The sequence below is a fragment of the Emydura macquarii genome, unplaced genomic scaffold, assembly GCF_026122565.2.
Source record: "Emydura macquarii macquarii isolate MOO-44397 ecotype Brisbane River unplaced genomic scaffold, CSIRO-AGI_Emac_v2 contig_3345, whole genome shotgun sequence".
NCBI classification, from domain to species: Eukaryota; Metazoa; Chordata; order Testudines; family Chelidae; genus Emydura; species Emydura macquarii.
Window position 1 is genome coordinate 3,821,072 of NW_027133482.1, and position 27,507 is coordinate 3,848,578.

Consider the following 27,507-nt stretch of genomic DNA (forward strand, 5'->3'; position numbering starts at 1 on the left):
TGCTATTTTTGATTAGGTGACCTTGGTCAGCTCACTTGACTACTCTGTACCTCAGTTTCCCCTTGTGTAAAATGCGGGATAACAAGTCTGACCTCCTTTGTAAAGTGCTTTGAGAGCTATGGATGAAAAAGTGTTGTATTTGCTGGGGATTATTATAATAGGAGCTGTGCCTTTAAGAACCAGGTGTGGCAGACAGTGTGTTTGAGATTGAGACAGCAGGCGGAGATTTTGCCAGCCTGGACAGAAAGCAGGAAAGCCTGCTTAACTGAGCCCCCAAAAAGTTAGAACTTGATGTAATAAACTCACCTTTGCAGAAAATAACCTCATTCTCAATAATGTCACTTTAGCACTTAAAGGGACTGGCTGTTTAAGGGCACTGCTAATGAGATACAGAGCCTCTCATCTACAGGCCACCAGTATGAACCCTGCCCAGTTTAACTAGGGATTGAAAGGAATTTGCCATGCTACTTTGCCCTAGACTGTAAACTCTTCAGGAGCAGGCAGGGACTGTCTCTTAATCTGGGTTTGTACAGCGCCTAGCACAATGGGGTCCCGATCTTGATTGGCTCCTTTAGTGGGAGCTCCTGGTCAAAAAAGAAAAACCTTTTCCATCAGAAAATACAGTTTCATTAAATAAAATTTGACATTTTAAAAAATTTTGGGGGGGAAAAACTTGACATTTTTCAAAATGAGAAATTTCATTTAAAAAAAAAAAAAACCAGCAACAAAATATTTTGGTTTTGAAGCTGGGGGCTTTTCCACTGCTTCTCAACACTGAGCTGCTGTTTTCCAAACGGTGAGGAGTTGGGAAACAGTAAGTGTGTGTGTGTGTGTGTGTGTATGTGGGTTTGACACACCTTCACGGGTGTGTCAAATAGTAAAAGGGGTTAAATGTGTAGACACCTGTTTTTCATGCCTTCACTGTGTAAAAGTGATGTTTTGTCGGGAAACAATAAAAAGGAAGGAAAAGTGGATTTTCCCCATCTTTCCAACACTTTTTTTTATCTTCCATGGGTGAGGGGGAAGGGGAGGAAGGGGCGTTAAAAGGGGCAGGAAAGAGAAGGAAACCCTGAGACTTAAAAATGATACCTTTTCCCCTCCCCCATGAAAAATTCCATGGGGAAAATAATCCCATTTTTCAACCCGATCTAATCTGTAGTGACACCTTAGAATGCAGTGTGACATCGTATTTTCCAGGTGATATGTACGTTGTAAAGAAATGTCATACGTGTGGGAGAGCCTGCCCTCTGCTGGATGGTATCAGAACTGCGTGACAGTGCATCATAGGTCTTACAGTGCTAACAATTAATGGAGATCCTTCTTTAGCCTGAATGGTAGTAGGGGCTTGTGCTATAGCAGCAGGAGGTCTGTAGGCATATGGTGCAACATTAGGTGGGCAGGATGTACAGCTGTGCTTTTTGCACCCAATTTCAGATGCAAGAAGTCTCCCAGGCTAGTGGTGGATGTAAATGAACGTTTGGGCTTGAACTGGTACCCAGATACACCAAAGAGCTCCTGGCTGAGGGGGCCAGGCTCCTCTCTATGGTAGTGACTTCCGTGTCCAAATCGACTGAATCTTCTTGCTCATCCCAGGCATGCATGGTCGCCATGGTGAACAGGGGCCTGTCCCAGCTAGTTTCGGACTCAGCTCAAATTTATGATGGGATTAGAAGAAGAAGGGGAGACATGGCCTGGGCTGAGCATTGCTTCCTGTGAATTGTGGTGGGAGCCCGCTTTTCCTGCAGGGTTGAAAGGCCTGTTTGAATGGTCTGGTCTTGGAGGCGGAGGGAACATAGGGGAATCCAACCAGCCCAGAGGAACCAACTCTCCATTTATGAATGACATGGATCAGATGTCGGGGCCCCGTTGCACGAGGCATGTGGAAAATCAGCAGGCAGATCACCCTTTCAGGGGTGTGGCAGCTGCACGTTGCAATCTTTTGTTCTTTACCAGTGAAACCATGGCCCCCAAACACCCCTTCGGCTTGCTCCCCTCTCACGGGCTGTCACGGTTTGTAGATGAAACCAGAGAGAAAATGGCTAGCCCAACAGTGACGGGAAATCTCAACCTGCATTGACTGAACACAGCATTCAGGACATATGACCCATCCGCTGCAGCTGTGCAGCTCAGTTTGAGTTTCATTAAGGTTGTTTAACCGCATTACACCCACAGGGTCCAATCCCACCATGAGCCACCCAGTTGCTTGGAAGAAAATATCGCCTCCCAGTTCCCTTCCCTCGGTATCTCTTTTAAAATAGACTAGATTTTATTATGGTAAAATGTGAAGCAAATAAATAAATGACAGTGTCCAAAAAATGGGGCTATGTCTATAAATAATACAAGAATCGTGTTATTTACAATGTTCCGGTTCAAAAAAAAAGGCACAATAAATTATCCTGAGCGTTTGGGGGCAGACTGCCAGCCAGCCAATGCCTTAATATCCTGGAGCAGCCCATATGTGCTTCGGCAAACACAGGAACACCTGATGGCAAACCACAGTGCAGCAGATTTGGGTGCTAGGAGACCTTAGCAGCTGGCAATGTGAACTCAAGCACACCTAGTACAACGTAGTACAAGAGAGGCAGGGCATCACCTGTCTGTTGCTCAGACCTCAACTGTCATGACCCCAGTTTACCCTCCTGTTAAAAATACAGTCTCTGGCTGTATTGTTAGAGACACTAGGCAAAACCACCAGGTGCTGTTTCCTCTGCCATCCAGTGCAGAATGCAGAGACAGAACGTTGCAACTACCGCTGGAGTCTTAATGAGTGCGTGTGCATTGCTTGCGGGATGGGGAGGGGTTTGCACGTAATGCCGTACTTGGTATAAGGATGGTGTTTGTAATCCAAAGCAAGATTTGTACAATGGCCTGAAGCAAAATCCCAGATGCAAACACTACCAGAGAGGTATCTGAAAGCTAGGCCCAGATTTTGCCGCTTGAGCACCTCTCTGCACGGTAAAGGTAATGCAATATGTGCATAGGGGAGGAGCGAGGTCTTTGATCTGGGCTTTGCAGGCCAGGAGAGAGGCAAAAATGTACAAATCCCTACTGCAGCACCACAGGAGGGCTGCTGGGAGGCACTTTCATTCTAAGCCCCCAGCACTTACGGCTTTCAGAAAATTACCCCTTGGGCTGCCAATTTTTATCTTTAGGGCTGACCCTGCAGTCTTACATTGAACTGAAAGGACCTGATTCTCCTCTCGCGCCTGCATGAATAAGGAATAACTCCATGGCAGTTCATGGAGTTACACCGGTAGAAGATTGGTGTAAATCAGATCGGAACCAGGGTCCAGAATAGAGGGATGGCAGCTTAGTGAAGCTCTCATTGAAATTAATGAGAACTGTGCGTGTGGTAACATCACGCCCTTTATTATAACCCATGGGGCTTTTTTTCTCCTTAGTTTGGTCAGATCCTGTTTGCTTTGTTGCAAATTTAGTGAAGCACTTTTTGTGCCGCTCTGAATTTCAAACACGATCTGGAAATAAAATGAACTAGGGAGGGGAAAAATAATGAGCCTGATTCTCTTAACACCACCCCCACCACCACCACGCCAGGGCTACCCTGCCTGTTAGTCCAACAGCACCAAGGGGTTGATAAAACACACTAACATGGAGTTTAAAGGCACTGATGTCTGGATCTGGATCCGAACTCTATGACTGGGCCCCCATCTCCAATTTTAACTCCAGTCTTTCTGCTGGAAAGGGGCTGTGCTTTCTGGGGCGTTTCAGTAGAGAAAAGAGAGACTTGTGGGTTACCTGGTTTTATCAATGGGGGCCCTATGCTGGAAGTTGCCCAAGCGTAACTGACCTGATGACCAGGTCCCAGGTGTATAGTATCATGCGGTTGGACAGTGGGTGTTGCATATCACGGACTCATCCTAAGCAGTGCCAGGTCAGTCCTGTATCTTCGACATTCCGGTAACGAGTTTGGTCTATTTCTCAGGCCGGAGAAGCACGCATGGTGTGGAGCAGCTGCTCAACTCCCTGGGAGCTTCATCCGTCAGTCTTCTCCCTGGACATAGCTGTAAACGTCTGCCAGTTCCATCGCAAGAGCAACGTCTGCAGCAGGGAAATTTCAAGCCCTTTAGACCTCTACGTCCACCGGGTCTTCCTCATTGTTCTTGAGGTCTGTCAAGTCAGTAGTAACAGGCGGTGGGCCTCCAAACTGCAACAACTTAGCTTTCTTCTGCTCCAGGCTCTGCTTTCTCCATTTGATCCTCCGGTTCTGGAACCAGACTTTCACCTATGAGAGATTCAGCCCACAGGGCAATGAAAACCACTCGCTCTGGTGCATTAAAGCCCTGGCCTTGCAGGTCTTTGAACTGTGCTAAAATATTGTCAGCAGGGCCCAATCGCTACGCAGGCAAGTCTCCCTGACTCCAGCAGGAGTTTCTTGGTGCTAAGAGGCTCCTGGCACCACGGATTATTAATAATAGTTATAACTAAAGCCATATCTCCTTTCTTTCGAGGCTCTCAAAGCACTTTACAGACATTTACCTAAGCCTGCCGACTGTCCAGTAGGTTGGAAAGTGGTATTATCCTTGATTTACAGATGGGGAAACTGAGTCACATGGCGGTCATGCCATTTGCATGCAGTTATGCAGACAATAGTGAAACGGATCACAAGAGTCCTGTCTCCTTGTCCCTGGCTTTATCCACCAGCCCCAAATTCCTTCCCAAAAACCTTCACCCTGCTTGTGCTGTCTTTCAATAATAGAGTCCAAAAAAAAAAAAGAAATGATGAGGGAAATCCTGGCCCCACTGAGCTAGTGGCAAAACTCCCATTCGGCTCAGTGGGGCCAGGATTTCCCCCCCAGTGTCACCAAAATGGGTTTAAAAAATAAATAAGCCACTCTACTGTTCTCAGGCAGAGGCGCTGGATCCCAAATCTCAGCGCTGAGTGATTTCTTCCATGCCCTGAGCTATCCTCATGGGCCTATCATGGAAAGTGAGCCAAGGTCTATAATCTCATGAGCCCTGAAGTCATAGATCCTGGCTACACTGCAGTAACAATCACCCTGGGGGAACCCTGTTGCCAAACAGTCATTCGGATTAAAACCTGAGCCATGCAGCATAGATTGCACGGGACAGGGGTTTTTTTAGCTGCGTCCCCATGAAAGCCAGTTGGCTTTGGTGGGAGCAGCGTGAAGTGCTTAGAGACTTTAGAAGGGCTGCACCACGATTCAGGAGCACGGCGTGGCCCCATCTACACTGCAGCACAGTGCTTTGAATTGTTCGAGTTATTCCGGGGAACCACCAGCCGACAGATTTCGTAAGCGGGAGCCCCAGCGAGGCAGCCGTTTCAGTCTAGACGGGAACGTGCAGCGTGGAGAGGTCTGAGCGTGAATGTGGTCTAAAAATAAATGTGGCACTCTCTGAAAGCAGCATTCCTAAGAAGTGCCACATGCCAGCAACCTTGGCATGAAGGGGGCGGTTACACCCGTTAACACCCTCCTGGTCCTCCTGCCGGGAACAGCAGTGATCAGGGAAAGCGGAAGAGTTGCTGGGGGACAGTGCAACAGGCTCGGCAGGGTGGGGGCTGACTTCTTTAAAATGATACAGATCAGCGATAATGGGAGCCCAGGTCCCAGGGGCCTTTTCACCCCTCGGCCCCACAGAGGGTCGCATTTGGGTGCACGCACAGGGGACAAAAATCAAGAATCGTAGAAAATAGAGATGGAAAATGAGCTTGTCTAGTCCACCGCCTGTAGTCGATACAGAACGGGTCCTTAGAGCAGAACAGGACCAGCCAGGCTGCATCAAACCAATGGCCCATCTGCTTCAGTTTCCTGGCTTCATCTGGGGCCTGTATCAGCTGCTGCAGGGGAATGATGGCCCCATAATGGGCAATTCCAGAGTTCCCTTCCCCCAGAGGAGGATTCTTTGGCTGGCTTGAGCCCTGAACCAGGAGCCTCTATACCCCAAATGCATTTTAGCCTCCCTACTGGACAGAAGGGTGGAGGCTGTTGTTCTTCACACACATCCTGCCTCAGTGATATCTTTTAGAGCTAGTTCCACGGGCTAGCTGTGCATCGTGTATTCATTCGCCCACGTTTAGTCTCATCTAGTCTTAAATATCCCTTGTCATGGGATCTCCCTTCAATGACTAGACACCCCCCCCCCCCCAGACCGTCCCCATTTCTGGGGAGATGAAAGTGTAACTACCGGGAGCCCCTCATGCTATAACAGAGACAGAAGCCCTGAAACGGACTAGGCATCTCATCTCCTGCTGTCACGTCCGGATGCAGTCCCAGGCAGGGGCCATGCCTAGATCTCTGACTGACCCCAGGGACCATGTCCAGATCCTAGATTGACGTCATGGCCTCAAGGGACAGGGCAGATTTCCTACCTGGGTCTCTGTGAGGTGCAGGGTTGCAGCCAAATCAACCCGCTCGGTGCCCACCATGTATTGCTGTTTGAGGAACTCCTGCTCCAGCCGCTCCAGCTGCTCCGGTTTGAAGACTGTGCGGACCCTCTTCATCTTACAGGGCCCCCTGGATCTCCAAGGAACAGGGGGGCCCAGAGAGCCGGCTCCTACGCAATGAGACAACTGCAGACCTGTGAGCAAGGGGCAAGACTCAGCGAGAGGAAGGACAGAAACGGCCTGATTTGCCTTGCAGGAAACATCTGTGTACAGAGAGACAGCACGCGTCACAGCCCTGGCTGACTCCCGTTACTCTGGGTGGAAGAGTTTCACCTGCTCCAAACCCTGTAAGCTACAGCTGTGGCTGGTTTCCGAGCACGGCTGCTCCAGTCTACACCAGGCTCAGAAAGGATGGAAGAGAAGGAACAGTAACACCCTGAGGAAAGAAGCAGACAGCCTCTGCCAGCCAGTATAACCGGGGAACCTTTCAGTGACATAGGGCCAGACCCTGGTCCCAAGGAAGTCCATGAGTGGATTGTAGCAAGCAGGATTTGACCCGCTCTGTGCATTGCTTATACTGGACGCTCTTGTTTAGGCCCGGATCCAGTAACCCCTACGCGTCACTGGGATTGCTCAAAACCCAACAGTAAAGTTAATAATGTGCCTATGTATTGAGGAGTTGGATTGTAAGTTCTTCAGGGCAAGGTGTGTCTGGTTTTTGGACCCTGCATGGCACGGGCATGTTGCTGGCATACTAATAATTACTATATTATTGCCTAAGTGTCTTGTTGGTATAATGATATGTAGTTCAGAATAAAAAGTCTTCACGTGAGCAAACTGCAAAAACTCAAGAACAGGCAACGTTGCTTCTAAGGCTCTGCACTGCCAATTCTTTCACACGTGCTTCAAATCATTAAACCAAATAAATGCAGGGCTGGTGCCTGCCAGCCTCAATTCTTACTTATGTGAGTCATCCACTGACTTCAGGGCTCCCCACGACCCATGGGGGTGGCAGGATGGGGGCCTCTGCATAATGAATAAATAAGAGAGATTAGTTCTCAGTTTGGAAAATTCCCAAGTCTAGGAGCATTTGGATTCAAGGTGTTGGTTCCGCCCATGCTTTAGATCTGGGTTGGAGGACCGGAGACACAGGGCTTGCCATCAGGTCCCTTGCTAATAAATAGTTATACTGAAAAACCCCTGATCCTGCAGATGGATCTACACATATGGGTCCCTGCTTCCATACTGAGCCCCACTGATTTTAGAGGGGCACTGCAAAGGTTTAGGGGTCCACTTACATGGATCAGCCTGTGGGATCATGGCCCGATATAATCACTGTAAGAGTTCAAAAGGTTTCCAAGTATCAAAATATAGTTACAAAAACTACTGGGAGCTTGAAATGTTGATATTAAAATGTTTCTGGCGATACAAATAGCTAGAATGCAATTCTAAATTGTTAGAATTATAGGCCTTGATCCTGCAAATACTTCTGCACATGCTTAATTTTATGCACAGGAGTAATCTCACTGGATCAGTGGGATTACTCTGATGTGTAAAGATACGCAGTGCGTATGCGTTTGCAAGATTAGGACCGTAGTTTTAAGAGTCATTAAGTCATAACATTTGTAACTGTTACAGCTATAAAAACACGTTTGGCAAATAAAACTAATGTAGGGTAGGTCTTTTAAATATTTGAGTGTATAAACACTTATATTTTAGGGCCAGAGTCTCCGCTGATATAAATCAGCATTGTTAGTTTGACTTTAATTGAACTCAGCCTATTTATACCAGCAGATCTGTCATATAATAACTAAGTTATAATATATTTATTAGAGTAGTAAATAGGAGTCGGACTGAAATAATTTATAAAATCATTTTGCACATTGCCCAAGCATATTGTCACCATCTAGCAATATAATTATAATTAATATATAAATGTACAGATACTAAACTTTGTCTAAAAAAAAGATAATGTGAAATACGTAACTACACTAGATAGTTTTAAAAGGTTTTTGAGTATAAACAATACTTGTAGTATCTGAATTTTTACAAACTATAAGGCTCAAATCTTGGTTTCTTATGCAGGCAAAAATCGTAATTGATTTAGGTGGGTAGTTTTGCCTGAGTAAGGACCGTGGGATTGGCCCCTGCAAGGGCCAATTAATAATAATTAATTTCAATGGGCTGTCTATTTTTAATTTTTAATTTTTCTATTTTTATCTCGTTGAGATAAAGGGTTAATTTTGCTTAAAAATCAATGGTACCCATAGAGTTTGAAGTAAATACAGAGCAGACAAGAATATACATGCACTGAACTAAAATCTGCCCTCCGTTACAGCAGTTCAACTCCACTCCTCTCTTTGGATCTGCCCAAGAAACTCAAATTCATCTATTTCTTTAAGAAAAAAAAATCTCTCTTTTTGCCCTAGGTGCATGTACATTACAAAGTCTAACACAAACGTTGGGGTCAGATTCTGTAAACACGGGAGAGTAACTTTACTCAGATGAGTGGTTCCAACTGCAGCAAAGTTATTCACATGCAAATCTGCAGGATCAGGCCCTGCGAAAATAAACTCCAAACCATGGGCTCTCTTCCCCCATCAGCTGTTCAGGATTAATAAGCATCAACCCCTTTAACCCACTCCTGGTAGAGGAACAGAAATAAATATTGGGAAATGACTGTGCTCTCCCCACACCCCATATCCCCCCAAACTGAACAGAGTTTGGAAGCTGCATTTCGGTCTGTGAATGTATCAGTGCCAACAACAAAGGAGCTGGGGCGGGGCTGCAGTGGGAGAAGCCCCCCCCCGAAATCTCAGGGGTCCTAAAATAATTTTAAAAATAAACCTTTTTTGGTTTTCTCCTGGTTTGGTTTAGTTCAGAAACAAATCAAAAGCTCTGATGGACCCCGTTTGCTCTTGGCCAGTCCTGATGAGCCTGTATCTCTTGCCAAGGTGCCTAAAGAGTAAGGCCGAAGGCTTGCCGCATCCTCCAGACAGCATCCCTCTTCCAGCTCCACAGACACATCCCCCCACTGCATATCATCACCCTAATGCTAGCCACTCTTGCATCTGCCCCACACCTGCTCCCCACACAAACCACGCCAGGCCAGAGACGCCCCAGACGCAGACACCCGTCCACACACAGCCACTGTCAGAAATGTCCCTCGCACCCCAGTACATGGACACACACATACTAGATGGAAACACCCTAAACAGACACACACACACACACACCCCCTCAGATCTCAATACACGCATGCACTGATCCAGACACACCACCACACACACTGTCAGCCCCATCCTGACATCAATGCCTCATACACACACACAAACCAGGCAGAGACACCCCATGCAGCCCTACACATACAAGACTAGCCAGAAACACACACACCTACACCCCTCCCTGCACTCACACCCCACAGTCCCTCCAACACACCGCCCTGCAACCCTCAACTCTTAAATGCTACTTACTGTCCTGCTTCCCGCTGGGATAAGAGTACAGGCAGCCCCTGTGCTGCAGAGCCCCGTCACCGGGCCCTGGTTTATACAGGTACATGGCTGGGCAGGGCAGGACTCCCACAGAGTAGGCGGCTGGGTAAATCCAGCTGTGCCACTCCAGAGGCAGCTTGGAGGCACCTCTGGCAGAGGCTGCGCCCTTCTTCTGCGGCTCTGGCTTGGAGAGGATGGCGTCTATGAGGAAGGGGGTCTTCTGGGGGGGCTGGGGACCATCTGGGTAAGCTGGGGGGCCAGAGGAGTCTCTTGCTGTTGCCAGGACAGTGCTGAGTGGCCCTGGGAAGACCGGCCTCTGGAGCATGTTCAATCAGCAGATCTGTTTCTAATGGGGAGGCTGAGGCTGGGCAGAATCCTTAGCCAGGGCTTGTTGCTTTCCCGAGGCTGTGTGAGCTCCCCTCTCCTAGCCCCTCTGGCTGGCTGGCTCTTTTCAGGAACAGAGGAAATGGCTGGGGCTGGGCCCAAGGTGGCTTTATACCGAGGGCTTGCCCTGTGAAGTGTAAAGAAGACATTAATATGCAAAGCAGGCAGGAGCTGGGTGGAGAAAGGGGAGGCTTTGCAGGGTGCCCGCATGACAGGGGGTGTCTCTGGGCTGGGACAGGCAGGGGGATACCCTAGCAGGGCCATGACAGGGGCCAGGTCTGCCTGGAAAGATGAAATGGGAATGCGAAGGGACGTCTCACAGCCCCTACAAATGCACCTACACGCACAACATGCCTCTAAAAGCGACACACAACATAAATACACAACATAAATCCAAGCATAGATGGATACACCGTACAAAACACACGCACACCACATAGACACAAACGTTCAGAGAATCACGCGCACACCCAATATAAATGCAAAAATTGTCACACGCACAATATAAACACAGAAATACACATGCACATGAACACACGCACACAAACACACATAACCACAAATATAGACGTACAAATATCTGCATGTGCGCACACACAATGTGTCCACGTGCACACGCAGAGACACACAAATGTACCTACACACTCACCTTTCTGTGCAAGAGGGTGCTGCAATGTGGAGCAGAAATTCACTGTTAATTTGCAACCTGTCATTGAAGTGTCTGTGTGTGTACACTGGTGTGTGTAACTGTGTTCTACCCACATCCTAGGGCTGACTCCTGCCCCTCTGTCTCCCTTTCTACTGTCACACAAGGCAGGAAGCACTGCGGTGTGGTCCAAATGCTCCCTCCAAAGCTGAATGTTTTCAGAGTCCTTTCCTGTGCTTTATCCTTTTTGCTTTCTCTCTTCATTCTGTCACCCAAAAGAAAATGCACCTTCCATTGCTGAAATCTGAGTCCTGGCAAAGTCTGTGCCTTCAAGCCCTGGTTTTGTTTGGTACAGACATCAGGTCGCAGCAGAGGCTATGAACCTTTTGCCTTTTACTTGAAAATAAAGCATAGCTATAGGTGTGCATGTATTTGTATTATCACACCTGCCTTCAAGTGGGCATAAGTGTAATTTGCACCCTTGCTGAAATTCCATTATGCTGCCAGAGCCATATAAACGGGCCTTACTTTAAAAAAGAATCAGACTCAGTGTTTTTATACATTTCAGGGCAAATGTAAATCATGAAAATATATTGGAATACTGTTAGAGTATCTCGTTAGTCAGGAAATAGCGTAGGGATGGGTGCCCACACAAGAACCTAGAAAGAGAGAAATGATAACCAGGTGGTACCAAAGAATCCATCCGCTTTCCCTGTAAAGCGTTTAATTCTTCCCTTCAGCAGGTGTCTTCCGTGACAATTTGGAAATACGTAAATAAATAAATACAGCTGGGGTTTTATTGCTCCTCGTTACAATGCAAGGCCCCTGTCCTGCAAATCCTTCCTAACAAAAGTCACGTGTTTAAAGTTCGGACATATGCTCAAGCATCTTGCAAAACTGGAGACTCTGGCAATAAAAAAAAAGTCTTCCAAGCTCCCCAGGCACTGATGTTTTCCAACTCCAGTTCCTCTTGGATATTTTGCAATAAGTCTGCAGAGGTCAAGGGTCTGTTACTCTTGCCCAAGTTTTATATTTCAAATAATGTAACTTGTTCTGGTTAGCATCATTACTATTTTAGATCTATCTAATGATTCATAACTATTATAATTATTTCACATTATATAGTTATCAGAAAATCATATAGCTACTGTAAAATAATAATGATCACGTGGAACAAAATCCTCTAAAATATTTGCAAATAAATGCCAAACTTGAATGGAGAAAACAGAATTTTGCCTTCCGCAAACTTCAGAGAGAACCTGATTATTTATTTTAATATGCACATACATTTAATGTAGCTATAGTTAATTAGTATTATAAAAAATAATGACAACACGTTGATAATAATGGCCATCATCCTGTCTGCTTGTAAGCAGATCTCCGCAGCGGTTTGATATTGATGGAATAATACATAGTCCAATATTAAAATATAGACAGAGAGGTGTGAATGAGGATGGACGGGGGAGAAAATGTACGCAAACCTCTTTCGCATGGGGCATCACTCAAACATACAAATTAATAAAGAGGGAAGAAAAGGTAAACCAAGAATAAAGTAACGGTGGATCTGTTCTCTTCCCATCGGAGTCAATGCTAGAATTCCAACAGTCAAATAGGGCTAGGATCGAGTCCAGCCACGTGAGGAATTTTGCTTTTAAATTAGGGAGAAGGAAGAGGTTCATGGATACCGAAGGGGAGCATACGCTAGCTAAGGGGGTCAAGAGGGGGATTCATTCCCCAAATCTCTGAACCCCAGTTGGGGTGGAACGCAAGGCGACAGGAAGTTAGTAGGTTGGCCAGTTAAAAGGAAGCAAAAAAAAAAAAAAAACTCCTTGTGGGGCTGCAGGGGCATTGTGTTCCATCAAGGAGCTCTTATAGTTGTGGGCGGGGGAGAATCCAAAGTCAGTGAGATCGGAGAGATTTTTATTTTTGTTTATTACAAAGATTTTAGAGCTTTATTCTATAAAACAAGAATACAAAATAAGAGACAAACATTAACACGAGGGAAACTACAGAGTAAAATAGTACCCAAGTCCTTGTATAGGCCAAGGGACATTCATATTCAGACCTCTTATAATACCGGGGAAGTGTTGATTTTTATCATTTCCAGCATGGAGCAAAGGCAGAAAGGTGGGTAGAATACACACGACTTCAGTAGTGGATTAAATCCAGGATCATCTTCCTTAACCCCACTATCCACCTAAATGGCCATCGAAAAAAATCCCTCGTCCATTTTTCTGGAGAGACGAAGGGCCGAGCGGGGGGGTTAAATAGCAAAGATGTTACTGCAGAGAGAAATTAGATAGGCAGAAAGGAAGGGGTGGCTGGATGGACAGACAGCAGTGATGGTCAGGTGAGTTTTTTATTCTGCCACTCCTGCCTGGTAGAATTAGCTGACTAATGAGGTATTTTGTCTCCCATTAGCACTGTGTGCTCTGCTAATGTATTTCTGTTAAAAAGCTGGGGTTTTTCACCCCGTGGTAACGACTTGGGAAATGTAGCACTAGCCAGCAAGCAAAACAGGAGCTGGGGGGGCCTGCCCCTGGTAGCCTGGCGCTTCCCATGCTAACAAGCCCCCTCCTTTCCAAGTGGCCCTGACTCACTGACACATGGCTGCAAGGTTGGGGTTTGCACTGGGTCTATCGCCAACCCCATTTGCTCAGCGAAGGGGAAGCTTTCGCAGGGGGGCAAGGAGGGGAGATAAAAGGATGTCCCTGATCCTCTTTTTTGTTTTGTTTTTTAAAGGGGGTTAGAAAATAAAAGGGGCGGGGGAGTTCCTTAGAACACTTTACATAAAAGCCCTTTGTAAACATCCCCCACCCCCGTGAGCGAAAGGAACCCCGGTGAAAAGCATTTCCTGACAACTCCATTAAAGCAGGGAGCTGTCTTAACATTCCTTCCAAGCACCTTGACAAGAGATGAAAGTGGGGAACTTGAGTCCAGCCTCTCCTTGCTCCAGCTGTTGTTATGGGCTCCCTGAAAGGGTTTTCTTTCTTTTTTTTTTTTTTGCAACGAGACAAAGATGCTGCCCACTTCAAAGGATTCTAATTGATGCTAATGATTATTAAATAGAGTGGGGGGCCTTGTTCCCCAGGCCAGGGGGAGTGCATTTTACAATCCCTTCATAGAAAGTTCCTTTCTCCCTGCCTGCCCCCCAAAAATGGGGCTGCTGCTTTCAGAATTTCTGTCTCTTTCTGGCTGCTGGTTTTTTTTCTCTCTCTCTCTCTCACCCCCCTTCCTCTAGACACCCTGCAGCTTTCACTTCTTTGCCCATGAGAAATTTCACACCTAGCCGCTTTCAATGGAGAGGGCCTGGCTGCATTTCCATCTGACTTGAACTGCCAGCCTGGCCGGCGGACAAAGATGCAGTAGAAATTTCCTAAAAACAAAATAAAAAAAACCCAAAAACATGATCAGGGCATCTTTTAATCAAATCGCTTTTAAGGTACCACGATTGAAGAAATCTTTGTGTTCAGCTCCTCTGACACAGGGTAATATTATTGTTATTTATTATTTGTATTCCGGTAGCATCTAATCATGGACCAGGAACCCCCATTGTGCTAGGTGCTGTACAAATACAGAACAAAAAGACAGTCTCTGTCCCACAGAGCTTACAATCTAAGTACAAGACAAAGAGACAGACAGACCAGTACGGGAAACAATATTGGTCTGCATGACACACTGTGGTCTGAGCACACCAGCAGCCTTGACTGTAACTGACTGATTGATTTGTTAGATGTTTGTTATAATTCAGCATGTTGACAGTTTCAGCATTGCCAGCCCCAAGGGCTCAAAAACGGTGAGTTAGCCCCGCCCACACCAAAAATCAGGAGACTGGCTTAAAAATCATGTGATTTTAAAAAAATAATAATACACGTGGAGTTCTTTTTATTTGGCTTCTGCAATTTGAACCTTTAGCCAAGGTTATGCTAGGGTCAGAGTTCCAAGCTTTTCTCCAGCAACCACAAAGACTAGCAATTCATTGATCTTTTTTTTTAAATGAGACCAGAGATTGTACATAATCATGTGACTCCAGGTGCTGAGGGTTCCTTCTTTGCTCGGGCAGATATCCCATTGAATTCAGCTTGGAGAGTGAAATAAGGGTTTGTCTTGGCTGCCAAAAAAAAGGTATGTTTTTAACTGTGGGATAACTAACGCGCATTTTCTGTTGTGCTGTAAAATATGAGTGGAGACAAGCTCTGTAGATTTAACATGAGGTAAACTATTAGTAGTAGTAGTTATTAGTTGTATTTGTGTAGCATCTGGGAGTCCCAGTCATGGACCAAGTCCCCATTGCGCTAGGCTCTGTGCAAGCACAGAATAAAAAGACAGTCCCTGCCCCAAAGAGCTTCCAATCTTTGTGTGGGACATAAGAGCAGCCATAATGGGTCGGACTATGGTCCATCTTGCCCAGTATCCTGTCTAAGACAGTGGCCCATAGCACAGCTTCAGGGGGAGTATACAGAACAGGGCAATTATGGAGTGATCCACCCCATCCTCAACTTCCAACTGCTGGCAGTCAGAGGCTTAGGGTCACCCCAGGCATGGGGTTGTGTCCCTGACCATCATAGCTAATAGCCATTGACGGACTGATCCTCCATGAACTTATCCACTTTTCTCTTTTGATCCCAGTTATACTTTTGGCCGTCACAACATCCTATGGCAAGGAGTTCCACAGGTTAGTTATGCATTGTGTGAAGAAGTGCTTCCTCTCCTTTGTATTAAACATGCTGCCTTTTAATTTCATTGGGTGACTCTTGGTTTTTAGATTGTGTGAAAGGGTAAAACTTTTCTCTTCCCTCTCTCCACACCATTCATGATCTTGTAGACCTCTGTCATATCCCCCCCTTAGCCGTCTCTTTTCTAAGATGAACTGCTGTAACCTTTTTAGTCTCTCCTCATACGGAAGCCATTCTATACCGTTGATCATCTGTGTTTTCTTTCTCTGAACCTTTTCAAATAACTTCAGACAAATAACACCAGCTGGATACAGGCAGGCTGACCGGGAAACTCAAGGAAACAATGAGACAATATTGAGTCAGCATGACAGGCTGGGGACTCAGCCCAGCAACAGCCTACGAAGGTCAACCATGGATAAAGATATAGTACTGACCGTGCCCTGGCTACCTTGCAGAAAAAAATACAGGTGCCTGGTCTCCATTACAGTTTCACAGCGGGATTAGCTAAAGCATGTGAGTTATCCCACTGTAACCCTCCCACGTTTTTATTTTATTTTTGCAGTGAAGACTTAGCTGAAGTCTGTTTCACCTTCGGATTCCCATGCACTTGTCCAGTGTTGGGTGACAAGGTAAGCGCTAAATCTAAATCATTTTGATGCATGTTTGAATATGCATCTAATAACTCCTGATTTCATTTAATTTGATCGTCACTAGTCAGTGAAGGCAGGATTTTCACTCCTAGGGCTTGATTTTCACCACTGCAAAGTAGAGGGGAGCATTTTGATGCATTTTGTTTGAATATGCATCTTAAGCCCCAGTTTATGGGCCAACACATCACTAGCTGCTGCTTTTGAAGCATTTATGAAAATGCCTGCGATAAATAATAACAGGCCATTTCTTAATGTTTATTCTCTGATTCTCCGTGCCCCTGCCCCTTCTGTAGTCATGCCCGCCAGTGCAAAGCCAGGAAGCTATGCTCTCATTCTCATTTGATAGCATTTTCCAGCTGCTTTGGATTGACATCAGAGGAAAGAGAGAGTCAGACCCTCTCTGTATCTGAGCCCCTCACAACAGCAGTGTGGGGCTGGAAGGCACTTTTGTCCCCGATTTACAAAAAAAGGAACCGAGGAGTAAAGAATTTAAGTGACTTGCCAAAGGTCACACAGAGACAAAGCTGGCAGTTCAACACAGATTTATTTACTGCATCCTGGCCCTGTAGCTTACCCAACTAGAGCATCCTTCCTCTCAATGTGTTGCCAAATGTCAGCAATTTTTCTGCAAGTCTCACGATATTTGATAGTTGCGCTTAAAGCCCCAGCTCCTGGAGTCATGTGATGAAGTGAGAATCTCAGCTTTCGTTCAAAAATAAAGTAAGTTTCTAGCCCTCGTGGTTGCGGTGACCCAAGTATCATCTAAAGGTCTCAGAAAGCGGAAGATAAATAAAAAAATCCTCAGTCTATTATTATCTTTTTAAAATCTCGTGATTTTTTAAGCCAGTCTCAGGACTTTTTGAGGCCAGACACGTGATATTTGAATGCTTGGGATTAGCAGTTTTGGAAAACTGATCTCCCAATAACATTTAAGCCATTTTATAGATTCATAGTTTTCAATGGGAACTGAGCAGCCGGCTCCTTTATGGTACGTCTACACTGAAAACTCAGCAGCGCTGAGTCTCAGAGCCTGGGTCAGTTCGCTTGGACTGCGGGGCTAAAAATAGCTATACCCCTTGCTGCGTTTCAGACCCCAGGCTCCTGCCCCAGCCCTGCAAAGCCATGTCAATTAACCCAGGCTCTGAGACTCCTCGATGCTGTGGGTTTTCTTTGCAGTGGAGACTTACCCTTCGGCTCCTTCGGAATGCATCAGCCTAAATGGACGCTACCCAGTTCAAAATCATTATCATGTTATGTTCCAAAAGTGCCTTTTGTTAACTGCACTGAAAAGCTACTTCATGGGGCAGTTGATGGTAAAAAGATTGTCCCCAGCGATATCCTTGGTTTCTTAGTGCACATAACGCTGGGAAAGGATGTGCACACGTAGACAGGGGAAAATCAGCCGCATCTTCACGCATGAGAGACATTTTGGCCCATGGGTTTGAGGACCTAAGCAGAGTTTCTCTTTGTTGTTCACCTCTCCTAGCCCAGCAGCACGGCCTGGGTACCATCTCTTTTACCCTGCGCTGGTCGCACAAAACAAATGGTTTGCTGTTTGATCGGTGAGAGGAAGGATGCTTGTGGGATAAAGACACTGGGCTGGGTCTCAGGGGAGTCACAGATTTGAAGACCAGGGAAGACCATTCTGATCATCTAATCTGACCTTCTGCAGAACACAGGCTAGAGAATTTCACTGAGAATTTCACAAGGTTCTGCTACCATAGCCAGGCCGGCTTGGAGTGTGGAAAATTCACACCCCTTATGTGACATAGAGCCCCCTCCCTCCGAATCTCAGGGCTGGTCCACTCTGAAAACTTACAGCAGCCTTGCTATGCCTCTGGGGTGTGAAAAATCCACACCCCGAGAGACCTAGCGACGCCGACCTAACCCCGGCGCAGACAGTGCTGAGATGATGGAAGAATTCTTTCATCAGCCTAGCGACCACCCCTTGGGATTATTTACAGCAGTGGTCCCCAGATTGTGAGGAATGTCTAGGAGTGGGGCGGGATCCAGGTCAGCCCCCATGGAGAGTGGGGTGGGAGCGCCACCTAACCCCCTTCTGCCCCTGGCCCCAGGCTCCGCTCCCAGCCCAGACCCCTGGCAGCCGGCCCCAGCCCCAGCTCTGCTCCTCCCCCAGACCAGATCTTTGGGCCAAGCTCCACTGCTGAGCCCACTGCACAGTAGCGGTGGGGAGGACAGATTCCATGACTGGTGTGTGTGGGGGGGGGGGTGCGACAGGAAAAGTTTGGGCACCGTTGACCTGCCGGGATGGGAGGGCCCCTCCTGTCGCCCTGGTGAGAGCGTCTACACTGAAACGCGGCAGCGGCACAGCCGTGCCACTCTAGCATTTGAAAGTGGAGACCCAGAGCCCCCGTGCAGATGCCAGTAAGGCTGCTTGTGTCGGCACAGCTAGCGTTGTCCTTCAGGGAGCTGGTGGACCCTCTGTGAGGATACGCAGTGTCTGCACCAGCGGGCTGTGCCGTCTGGGCCCCGTAGTGTAGCTGTGGTCCCAGAGAGACAAGGCAGGCGAGGGTCAATCGCCAGAAGAGCTATGTTTGCTGAGTGCTTAGCTGATTGGCAGCGCTTCCCAGGCGTCACTGACAGACAGCCATCGCCCAGCTGCTGTTCTCGCTCTAGCACTGAGCCTGCCGGATCCCCTGCCACACCCCCAGCTGTCACCGGGACCCTGTGTGCACTGTAACAATACACCCGGTGGGGCTCACGCTGGTTCAGATCCGCCAGTGTCAGGAACCCCCGTGCAGGGAGGCTGCTGGCATAGTTAACCCTGCCCTCCAGCCCTACTCAGAGCAGGTCTTCCTGACCTCTCGAGTGCCCACGATGGCAGCTGGCAGCCCCTGGACCCTACGGCTCCTGATGGTGCCAACATCGGTGGAGCTGAATCAGTGTTAGCAAAGGTGGGCTACAGAAATGGCCTTAGTGGAGACAGGGCCTGGGAGCTGAGAGGGTTGGATCCATTATCCCTTGTTCAGTAAGGCTTCTTGGGAAGGTGAGCGCATTGTGGCCCTGATCCCAAGCTCTGATATGGCTCCAATTGCAGGACGGGGCCCTTTGATTTTTTTAGCCCTTTGCTGTCATGGACGTGAGCAAAGAGCGAACGCCTAGCCATGTCGGATGCAGGCAGCCTGGCTTGCAAAACGGCCTGTTTATCCGCCCTTCTCTGCCTTCCGGACCCAGACAGTGAATACACAAACGGGGCCGAGTTTCAGACACTCCCTGCTCAGGTTGCATTGTCAGGTTAATTTGGGGGAATGGCGCTGGAAAGCTCCTTAGCCCCATGCAGTTCTCATTAGCACTTGATAATGTCAAGCATCCTGCAGAATGTCAGGCCCTCTCCCATCTCACTCACCTGGGCCACGTACTCTCGACCCCTGGCCAGGGCTTGGAAAATGGACCATTCTGTGACTCTAAAGGAAAGGGCCGTCTTCACATATGCAGCTTCAGCTCCAAGCTGCTCTTCCTCTCCCTTTTTCATGCCCCATTGTTATTCTGCTGCTAAGTGTTAAGTCGCATGGTGGAAGCGACGCACAAATGGAGAGATCCAGAATTTACGGTTGCTTAAAGCCAGATCTCCACTGGCTTGCACTGGTACAGCCATACCAGCGAACTCAGCTTATGCTTATGCTAATCCCCCAAGTGAAATAAGTTATAGCAACAAAAGCACTTTTCTGCCACTATAACTGTGCCTACGCTAGGGCTTCTGCTGGTATAGAAATGTCACAGAAAATCATCCCCCTAAACAACATTGCTACACAGGTGAAGGTTTCTAGTGTACAGAAGAACTAAGCCTGCACGCTAATAATAACCAGGGACCAGGTTCCACCCTCCATTATGCTTCTGTAAATCCAAAGTAACCAAATTGAAGTCAGTTGAAGTTGCTTTAGGTTTCCAGCTGTGGAACTGAGCTCTTGTCTATATTCAGAGCTGCTCTGATCCTAAGCCGTTCAGGCCCTTATATTGCCATCATCACTATGATCTCTAAGTACCTTCCATTAGTTCATTAAGTGACTCACAAATAACATCTGTTGCTTGGGGTTCCTCCTCTCTCCAAGGGGAGACTTGTGTGTGCAGTGGAGAGTTTTGTTTTGGTGGGTTAGAGAGGGGGTTGATTTGGTTTTTAAATGTTCAGGCTGTTCTGTGTTTATGTTAGAAGGCAGGTAAGAAAAGTGTGTCTGGCACTTGCAGTGGAACTTGGTAAGGCTTGGATTAACTATGGCCTTGTGTATGTGAGAAAGTTTCACCGGTTTAATTAAAGGTGTGATTTTAGACCAGTGTAGTTCCACTGGCAGAGAAGGCTGTGTGGAAACTGTTATTTCTGATTAAACCAGGCTTACTCAGGTTTAGGTTAAGTTGATTGAGAATCCGTTTAAGATAACGCCGAATAAGCCACTTTTAAACTGAAATAATAGTGTGCACACAGGAGTTTGCACCAGTTTAACTAAATCTATTTAAAAACCAGTTTACATTAAACCAGTGCAACCGTCTCATGTAGACAAGGCCTTAGTTAAACTGGTGCAGCTTTTGTGTATAGACAAGGCCTTATGCTGGATTAAAGCCAGTGTAAGCAAAAGAGAATCAGGCCAATTGACTGCAGTGGAAAAGCTGGTCTGACTGTGTTGTAGGGAAGGCTGATTATATTGCACAAAATGAGAAACTTTTTTAACTATGTGCCTTTTTTTGCTAAAAATCGATAATCCAGTTTCATGCCTTCCATCTGGGGCCCCATCCACATATCACAGTGTGTGAGATACATAAAGTCCTACAGTACATAGACAATCTTTTAAACGAAGATAACAGCTCTGAGGTCTATATCACCATTTTCAACCAATCTTTACCCACAAATATTGAACAAATCTGAACTATAGCTGGGCAAAGAGTTTCTTTTTTGGTTTAAACCACAAGGCCTTTAGATGCGAGGGTTATTTCTAATCTTTTTAAAACCAGGACGTAACGTGCCAGCAGGGAAGGCTGATGTCAGGCAGGCATGTTTGCTAGACCTGTCCAAAGCACGCACCAGAGTCAGGCCTGCACCATGCCCATTGACTGGTGAATTTCTCCTGCTGGGCCGCTCTCAGCAAAACTCTCTGTCTCACCGGTGCCTTGTATGAATCCAACATGCCCATCCTGGCGGGCTTTCGATCATCCCTCGCCACAGAAGCCACACGGCCAGAGGTGGCCGGGAGTACTTTGCTCCAAAGCAAGTAAGCAACGTTCCCTGCAGGACAGAACCGAGCATCCAGCTCACGGCATGTCAACGGGACGTGTACCCCAGAATGTTACACAGTGTTGAGGCCAGGCAGCTCTTTAATGTCTTCCGCGCCGCTCCTAATCACATACAGGCCTTGAAAAGAGGTGCACTGGATGTGCACCATTCAACAGATTTTAACAGAGGCTCTTAGAGCCGGGAGATAAAAGTTCTGAAACCTTAAATTTGAAATTAATTGGGAATTATAAACAAAATGACCTTTGATTTAGCATGAGTACAGTCATGAGCAAACCATAATCCCAGTGCTGCCTTCAATTATCTTTTGCTTATGCATTGTTCTCTCCTAATTGGGATGCTAATGACCAAAGGATAATTCCTAAGTGGTTCCCAGACTCTCCTTGCCTAGGGCAAACAACCGGCCACAACAGGATCACAAATTGTAGGGAGAAGCGCAGGCTGATCGCATCAGAAACGGTGCAGGGATTTATCTTTCTTCCCTAACAATAACAGTATGTTCTTAATCGCCCCTCCAAAGGGAGGACTAGCAGGGGATCTGTCGGGCCGCATCATTAAAAGCTGGCACTCTTTGTTGGCGATTCCCCTTTGTTCATCTTTCATTATTTTAATGCTCCCTCTCCTTTTCTTCCTCTCCATCTTATTAAATCAATAGACACCAGTGGGGGAAGGCAGGGGCCCGATCCTGCCACGATTTGCTCACACGAGCGTTGCTGTTGGGAGACGTTGGTCTGGATTATGGCCTTTGCACGGCTGTAACTGCGCTCAGTGATTCCTGATTTTGCACGGGCGTAAGTGAGATCAGAATCCAGCCCAGCAGGCGCACTCGGGCAAGCAAGGGGCGCAGGATTGGGCCCCAGCTCGCGCTCTAGTTTAAAGCAGAGATGCGTGATGATCGAGAAGTGGGGCTGTTTGGGGCTGCGATGCAAGCTGACGCTGGACTAATGCATAAAAATAGAAGTCACGCAACTGATGGGATACTTCATATTTCCAGGAATAATAAGGCTTTGGACAATCTAGGCTGGCTTCTCAACTGAAGTGAACGGGCACAGATCCATTGATGTTAACGGAGCTACATGGCCTTACATCAGCTGAGGACTTGGCCCACTGATTTCAACGGCACGACACCAATTTACACCAGCTGGGAATCTAGTCCATTGACTTCAACGGAAGCTATGCTAGTTTAGTTCATCTGGGAATCTTTCCCTTTATCTGAACCTGCTTTGAAAATACTGATAATTAAGGTAGCCCCCTGGTAGGCAGGGCAGTAGTATTATCCCCATTTTATTGTTAGAGAAACTGAGGCACGGAACGGCTGTGTGACTCCCCCAAGGACACGGGGGAGTCTTTTAGCAGAGCCAGGAACGGGGCCCAGATCTCCTGACTCGTGCTTTGGAAAACGAGCACCTTTCCTCTCCAGCCATATTATTATTCCTTGTTTATTAGCTGTTGTCATTATTTACCTGACTGATAGGATTGATTATTTTAAAAACACACCACTCACGGGGTGCCTGCCACGCAAATGGATCTCAGGGTATTTTACAAACATTACTGATTATATGGCCTGTGGGCCATACACAAGTTGTCCCTCTGGAGTGGAATTGTATTGTAGGGGTCAATGAGGGCACCCTTTGACTTGCAGGCTCTGTATTCCTGGTGATGGTGGATGAGTAGGAAAGAAGCCAGCTTGAGTGCCAGAGCCCAGGGGGGAATTTGTAGTGCTGGTCACTGGAGTGAGGGGTGGATCTCTGAAAACTGAACTGATGTGATCTTGCGTAAGTGGGACACAATTAACATGGAACCTCCCCCGATATATGAGATTACGTAAATGATAAGAGCTTTTCAGCAGGAGCCATCTCTTTGTTCTGTGTTTGTACAGGGCCTAGCGCAATGGGGGTGCCGTGACTGGGGATTTGTAGATGCTATTGGCAGACAAATAATAAATGATCATCATAGCACAGCTGGGGTTTCATTCTGTGGGGAAGGACCGTTCTGCAGCTCTGAGCTCAGAAGAACTGCCTGCGTGTGCCCTTCCTTTGAGAGAAGGTCTCGTTTAGGAGCCAGGCGGCCTTTTCCGGGGAAATCGCTCAGTTCTCCTCAGCTCCGATCTTTCCAATAGTAGAGAGGGCCAAGCCAGGCCGGGGGAAAACACACGGCTGCTGTTCCTGTTATGTAAAGAGGCCAAGATTTTGAAGAGTGGTTAGTGATTTGGGGGGCCCAACCGGAGACCCCTGAAAGGTTTTCTGAAGGTTCCAAACCTTTGAAAATCAGACCCCTCTAAAATGTCTCAAGCTGCCCCCAGTCCAAAATGACTAGTCCTCTTTGACAATCTTGGCCATAGCGTTAATCATTGTAGTCTCTGGGGAGTGCTAGAGATAGCCTTATTTCTGTGGATCTGGATTACACAGATTTTCCATTGTCTATCATTCTCTGTTCATACATTATTAGTATCGGATTGTTTTCTTGTCGAGGTTTCACTGGGCTAGGTGCTGTACAAATACATAGTAAGGATTTCTTTCAGCTGCAGCCGTTTAGCTTTAGGCGTGTTTTTTAAACTGATTGAGCTGAAACAACACGAACTGGCATCATTAAACCAGTGCAAGTCTGTGTGGCCTCAGAGAGAGTCCCTGCCCCAAAGTGCTTACGTGAGGCAGTGTGGACTAGTAGCTAGAGCCCTAGCCTGGTGTTTGGGAAACCTGGGTTCTATTCTTGGCTCCACCAGTGTGATCTTGGGTCACTCCCATCCCCTCTCTGTGCTTGAGTTTCCCCATCTGTAAAATGGGGGTAATGATACTGACCTCCTTTGTAAAGCACTTTGAGATTTATGGATGAACAGTGCTCTATAAAAGCGAGGGGCCAAATTTTATGAAGGTATTTAGGCACCTTATTCCATTGATTTCTGTGGGAGGCAGGCACCTAAATACCTTTAAAAAACTGTCCTGAGGTGGTGGTATTGTTATCAGAGACAAAGGGCGGGAAGAAGTGTTATTAGCAACATCATTGTGCAGATGGGAAACTGAGGCAAAGAGCAGTGATGCTCCCAGTCCAGCAAAGCACGTAAGCACATAGTTAACTGTAAGCATGTGCTTAAGTCCCATGAAGTCATTGATCTGCTGGCGTGAGTTGCACAGACGCAGAGTGCCTCATGTCAACAGGCGCAAAGTTCTGTTCTCACAGACCCAGAGTGTAGAGTGTATGTTGTAGCTATTTGATTGCTCTTTGTTAATTGCAGCATTACGAATCGGCTCTGTCTTTCAGGCTAGGTGTGCACACAGAGCTGATACCATTCTCGTTATTTTGGTTAGCGGTGGGATCGTTGTGCTACCACAACTCCTAATATGGGTGCAGTTTGTCCAGTATAAAGGTGGCTTATTCTGATGTGGCTTATTTCCCTTCCTGCATCGGAATAAGCTGTACAGATATAAGCACTTCTACACTGACCTAGCCACCTCCATAGTCCAAGGATTGCATCACTTGAACTATATCTGTGTTGCTAAAGTGGTCTGACTTTTGTGTGTAGACAAAGCCTTTTATTCAGTAGCCTAAAGAAGATGTTTCCTTTGGCGCAGCTCAGTCATAGCAATCACTGCTGTCATTGTTAAACAAACAGATTTTTGCCGGGGCAAGGGGATCCATGAAGCACTTTTAACATGAACTGGGCTGTTGAATTTTTTTTAAAAATGAAAGTAAAAATATGAATAGTAAAATTCAAACCCGTAAAAAACAAAAGTCGGCTCCCGGCCCTGCTGTATATTGACTCCAGTTGTTGGAAGATTTGTTAGGGAAACGAGGGATTGGATTTATGGAATGCAACAGTCCTGTCATTCTCTTAAATATCACGGAGCCACGTTGAAGTTGCTGAGGAATTCGCCCAGTTAAGGACTGCAGAATCTGGGCCGTGCAGGTTTTGTAGTGTTTGAGGAATGATAGATATGCGATTGCTTTCAGTTCCTATATCCCTTTTCAGCTCAGGCCAGCCAAAACGAACAGATCAGAGCTGTCCAGATGTCTCTGAGCTGCTTTATTTGATGTTCCAATCAGGAATTAAGGAAAAGAGCTTCCTAACCATTTAACAAGATTACATGACAAGACAGAGACTGGAAACAAGTATGGCTGATCCCTTAACCTTTGATACATGGATCTAGCCAGATCTTTTCCTTGAACCTTACCTCTGCCTGCAATATTCTGTCACCACCCTGAGCTGAATTTATTGGCCAAGACTCTGGAATGAGTAATCTCATTTAGAAAAATCCACCAAAAATAAAGAGGGGGGAGGGGAAATAAACAGCCTAGCCCAGGAAAGTAGCACGGGGCTCATAACAAGTGCGTGACTGGGCTGATCTTAGATTAGGAAGCATTTAAAAAGCCACAAATGTTTACAAGAAACCAGGAAAGGGGAAAAAATAGAAACTAGAAAAATGAAGACACAAAATTCACAGACCAGCTCAACCATGATCATTGTAAAAGAACCGCCCGTGTGTAATATTACGACACGGGTGATGTGGGATTGCTTCCAAGTAACCAGAATTCTGATTAGGAAGAGGAGGCCCAGTTCCTCTCTATAGAGAAGTCAGTGGATTTACTCCAGATTTACACCTTGGGGAGGTCACTTGGATCAGAATCTGGCCCAACAACTTCAGGTGCAAGGGCAGAATTTGGCCCACCTGGTTTTCTATAAAAAAGGTGGTTTTGTTGGGAGCAAGAGCCCAATCCTGAGCGGTGGAGGGTGTCCTCAATTCCCACTGACATCAAAGGCAAAGATTTGCCCTAGACACATTGACTTAAAGGGTGCAGGGTCGGACCTGAGACATTCAGTACCTTGCAGGATGGGGCCCTAAAAGAGGCAGAAACACACCTCATGGGCCCAGTGCTCTACCAGGTAATGTCCGTGTGAGCAGAATCAGGCCCTGGATTTGCTCACCATCTCCTTCCATTTGCTTCAGTCTCTGTGGGTCATGGCGTGAGCTGGATCCTCTGGCTGAAAGGATTAGCAGGCGGAATGCAGAAAGGTCTGGGAATGCAAAGCCAGTGCGTCTCAGCCTTTCCCCTGTCCCCGTCCCCAAAACGCAACGCGCCCAGAGGGGATTTGGAAACAATCAGATTACGGAGAGGGACTTCTGTTCGCACAGGTTCAAGCAAATTACAGAAGGTGGGGGGCTCCCCCCCCCCCAACCCACGCTAAATAGCGTCCCCGGAACACACGCTTCAAGTGAATTCTTTGGCCACTTATTGTAAATAGACATGTCTCCCTGCAGGGCCTTATCCAAAGCCCACAGACTCAGGGCACGGACCACTACTTGTTTGTACAGCGCCTAGCACAGTGCGGCCCCATTCTTGGCGAGTCCATTGGCACTGCCATAATAAAGATTCCCAATGACTTTGATGGGCTTTGGATCAGGCCCATGTTACTTCAGCTTTCAGTCCACTGGGTTCTGTATCTAAGGGTGCAGTCCTGCATGCCTTTGCTCACCCGAGTAATAGTTACTGATGCAAATAACGCCACCGAGACTGATGTTTTCAGTAGGACTAATCACATGGGTAAGGCGAGGTAGGCTGGGCGTGAACGGGCCCTAGTGCCGAAACCTCATCTGATCCATTCCTATCCATCCACCGGCATTGATCATAGAATCATAGCATTCTAGGGTTGGAAGGGACCTCAGGAGGTCATCTAGTCCCTCCCACTGCTCAGAGCAGGACCAGCCCCAACTAAAGCATTATTATTGAGATTATTGAGATATTGTTGAGCAGCAGAGCAGCTCAGCGCTCCATCGCTAAGTCAATGTCATGCAAGCTGATCCTCTTCATAAGGGTTATTATCACTCCTTGGTACGTCTCTAGCCTTGGAAGTGAGATAGTTCCTTTGCAGACAAGTCCCTGCTCTGAAGAGTGAAACCTGAGAAGCGAGAATTTGGCTGTTCTGTACATACACCAACCTGGACCTGATGTGAATGAGCCAGATCCACCTTTCCCCCGGCTGGGGCCAGGGGCCAGGAAAAGCTGGGGTTCCTGTGTTGGAGGGAGGGTGGACTGCAGAGGGTTTGGGCTCCAGAACCTGTG

At 47.0% G+C, this 27,507-nt stretch overlaps 1 protein-coding gene across 1 annotated transcript; it reads right to left on the reverse strand.

Moving 5' to 3' along the window:
- Window positions 1-4,084: 4,084 nt before the first annotated feature.
- LOC137143708 (homeobox protein not2-like) lies at window positions 4,085-10,180 on the reverse strand. The gene is made up of 3 exons (XM_067533634.1): window positions 9,838-10,180; window positions 6,350-6,558; window positions 4,085-4,243 (listed from the first exon to the last, which is right to left on the reverse strand). The coding sequence occupies exons 1-3, from the start codon at window positions 10,178-10,180 to the stop codon at window positions 4,085-4,087; spliced, it is 711 nt and encodes a 236-aa protein (XP_067389735.1).
- Window positions 10,181-27,507: the final 17,327 nt, after the last annotated feature.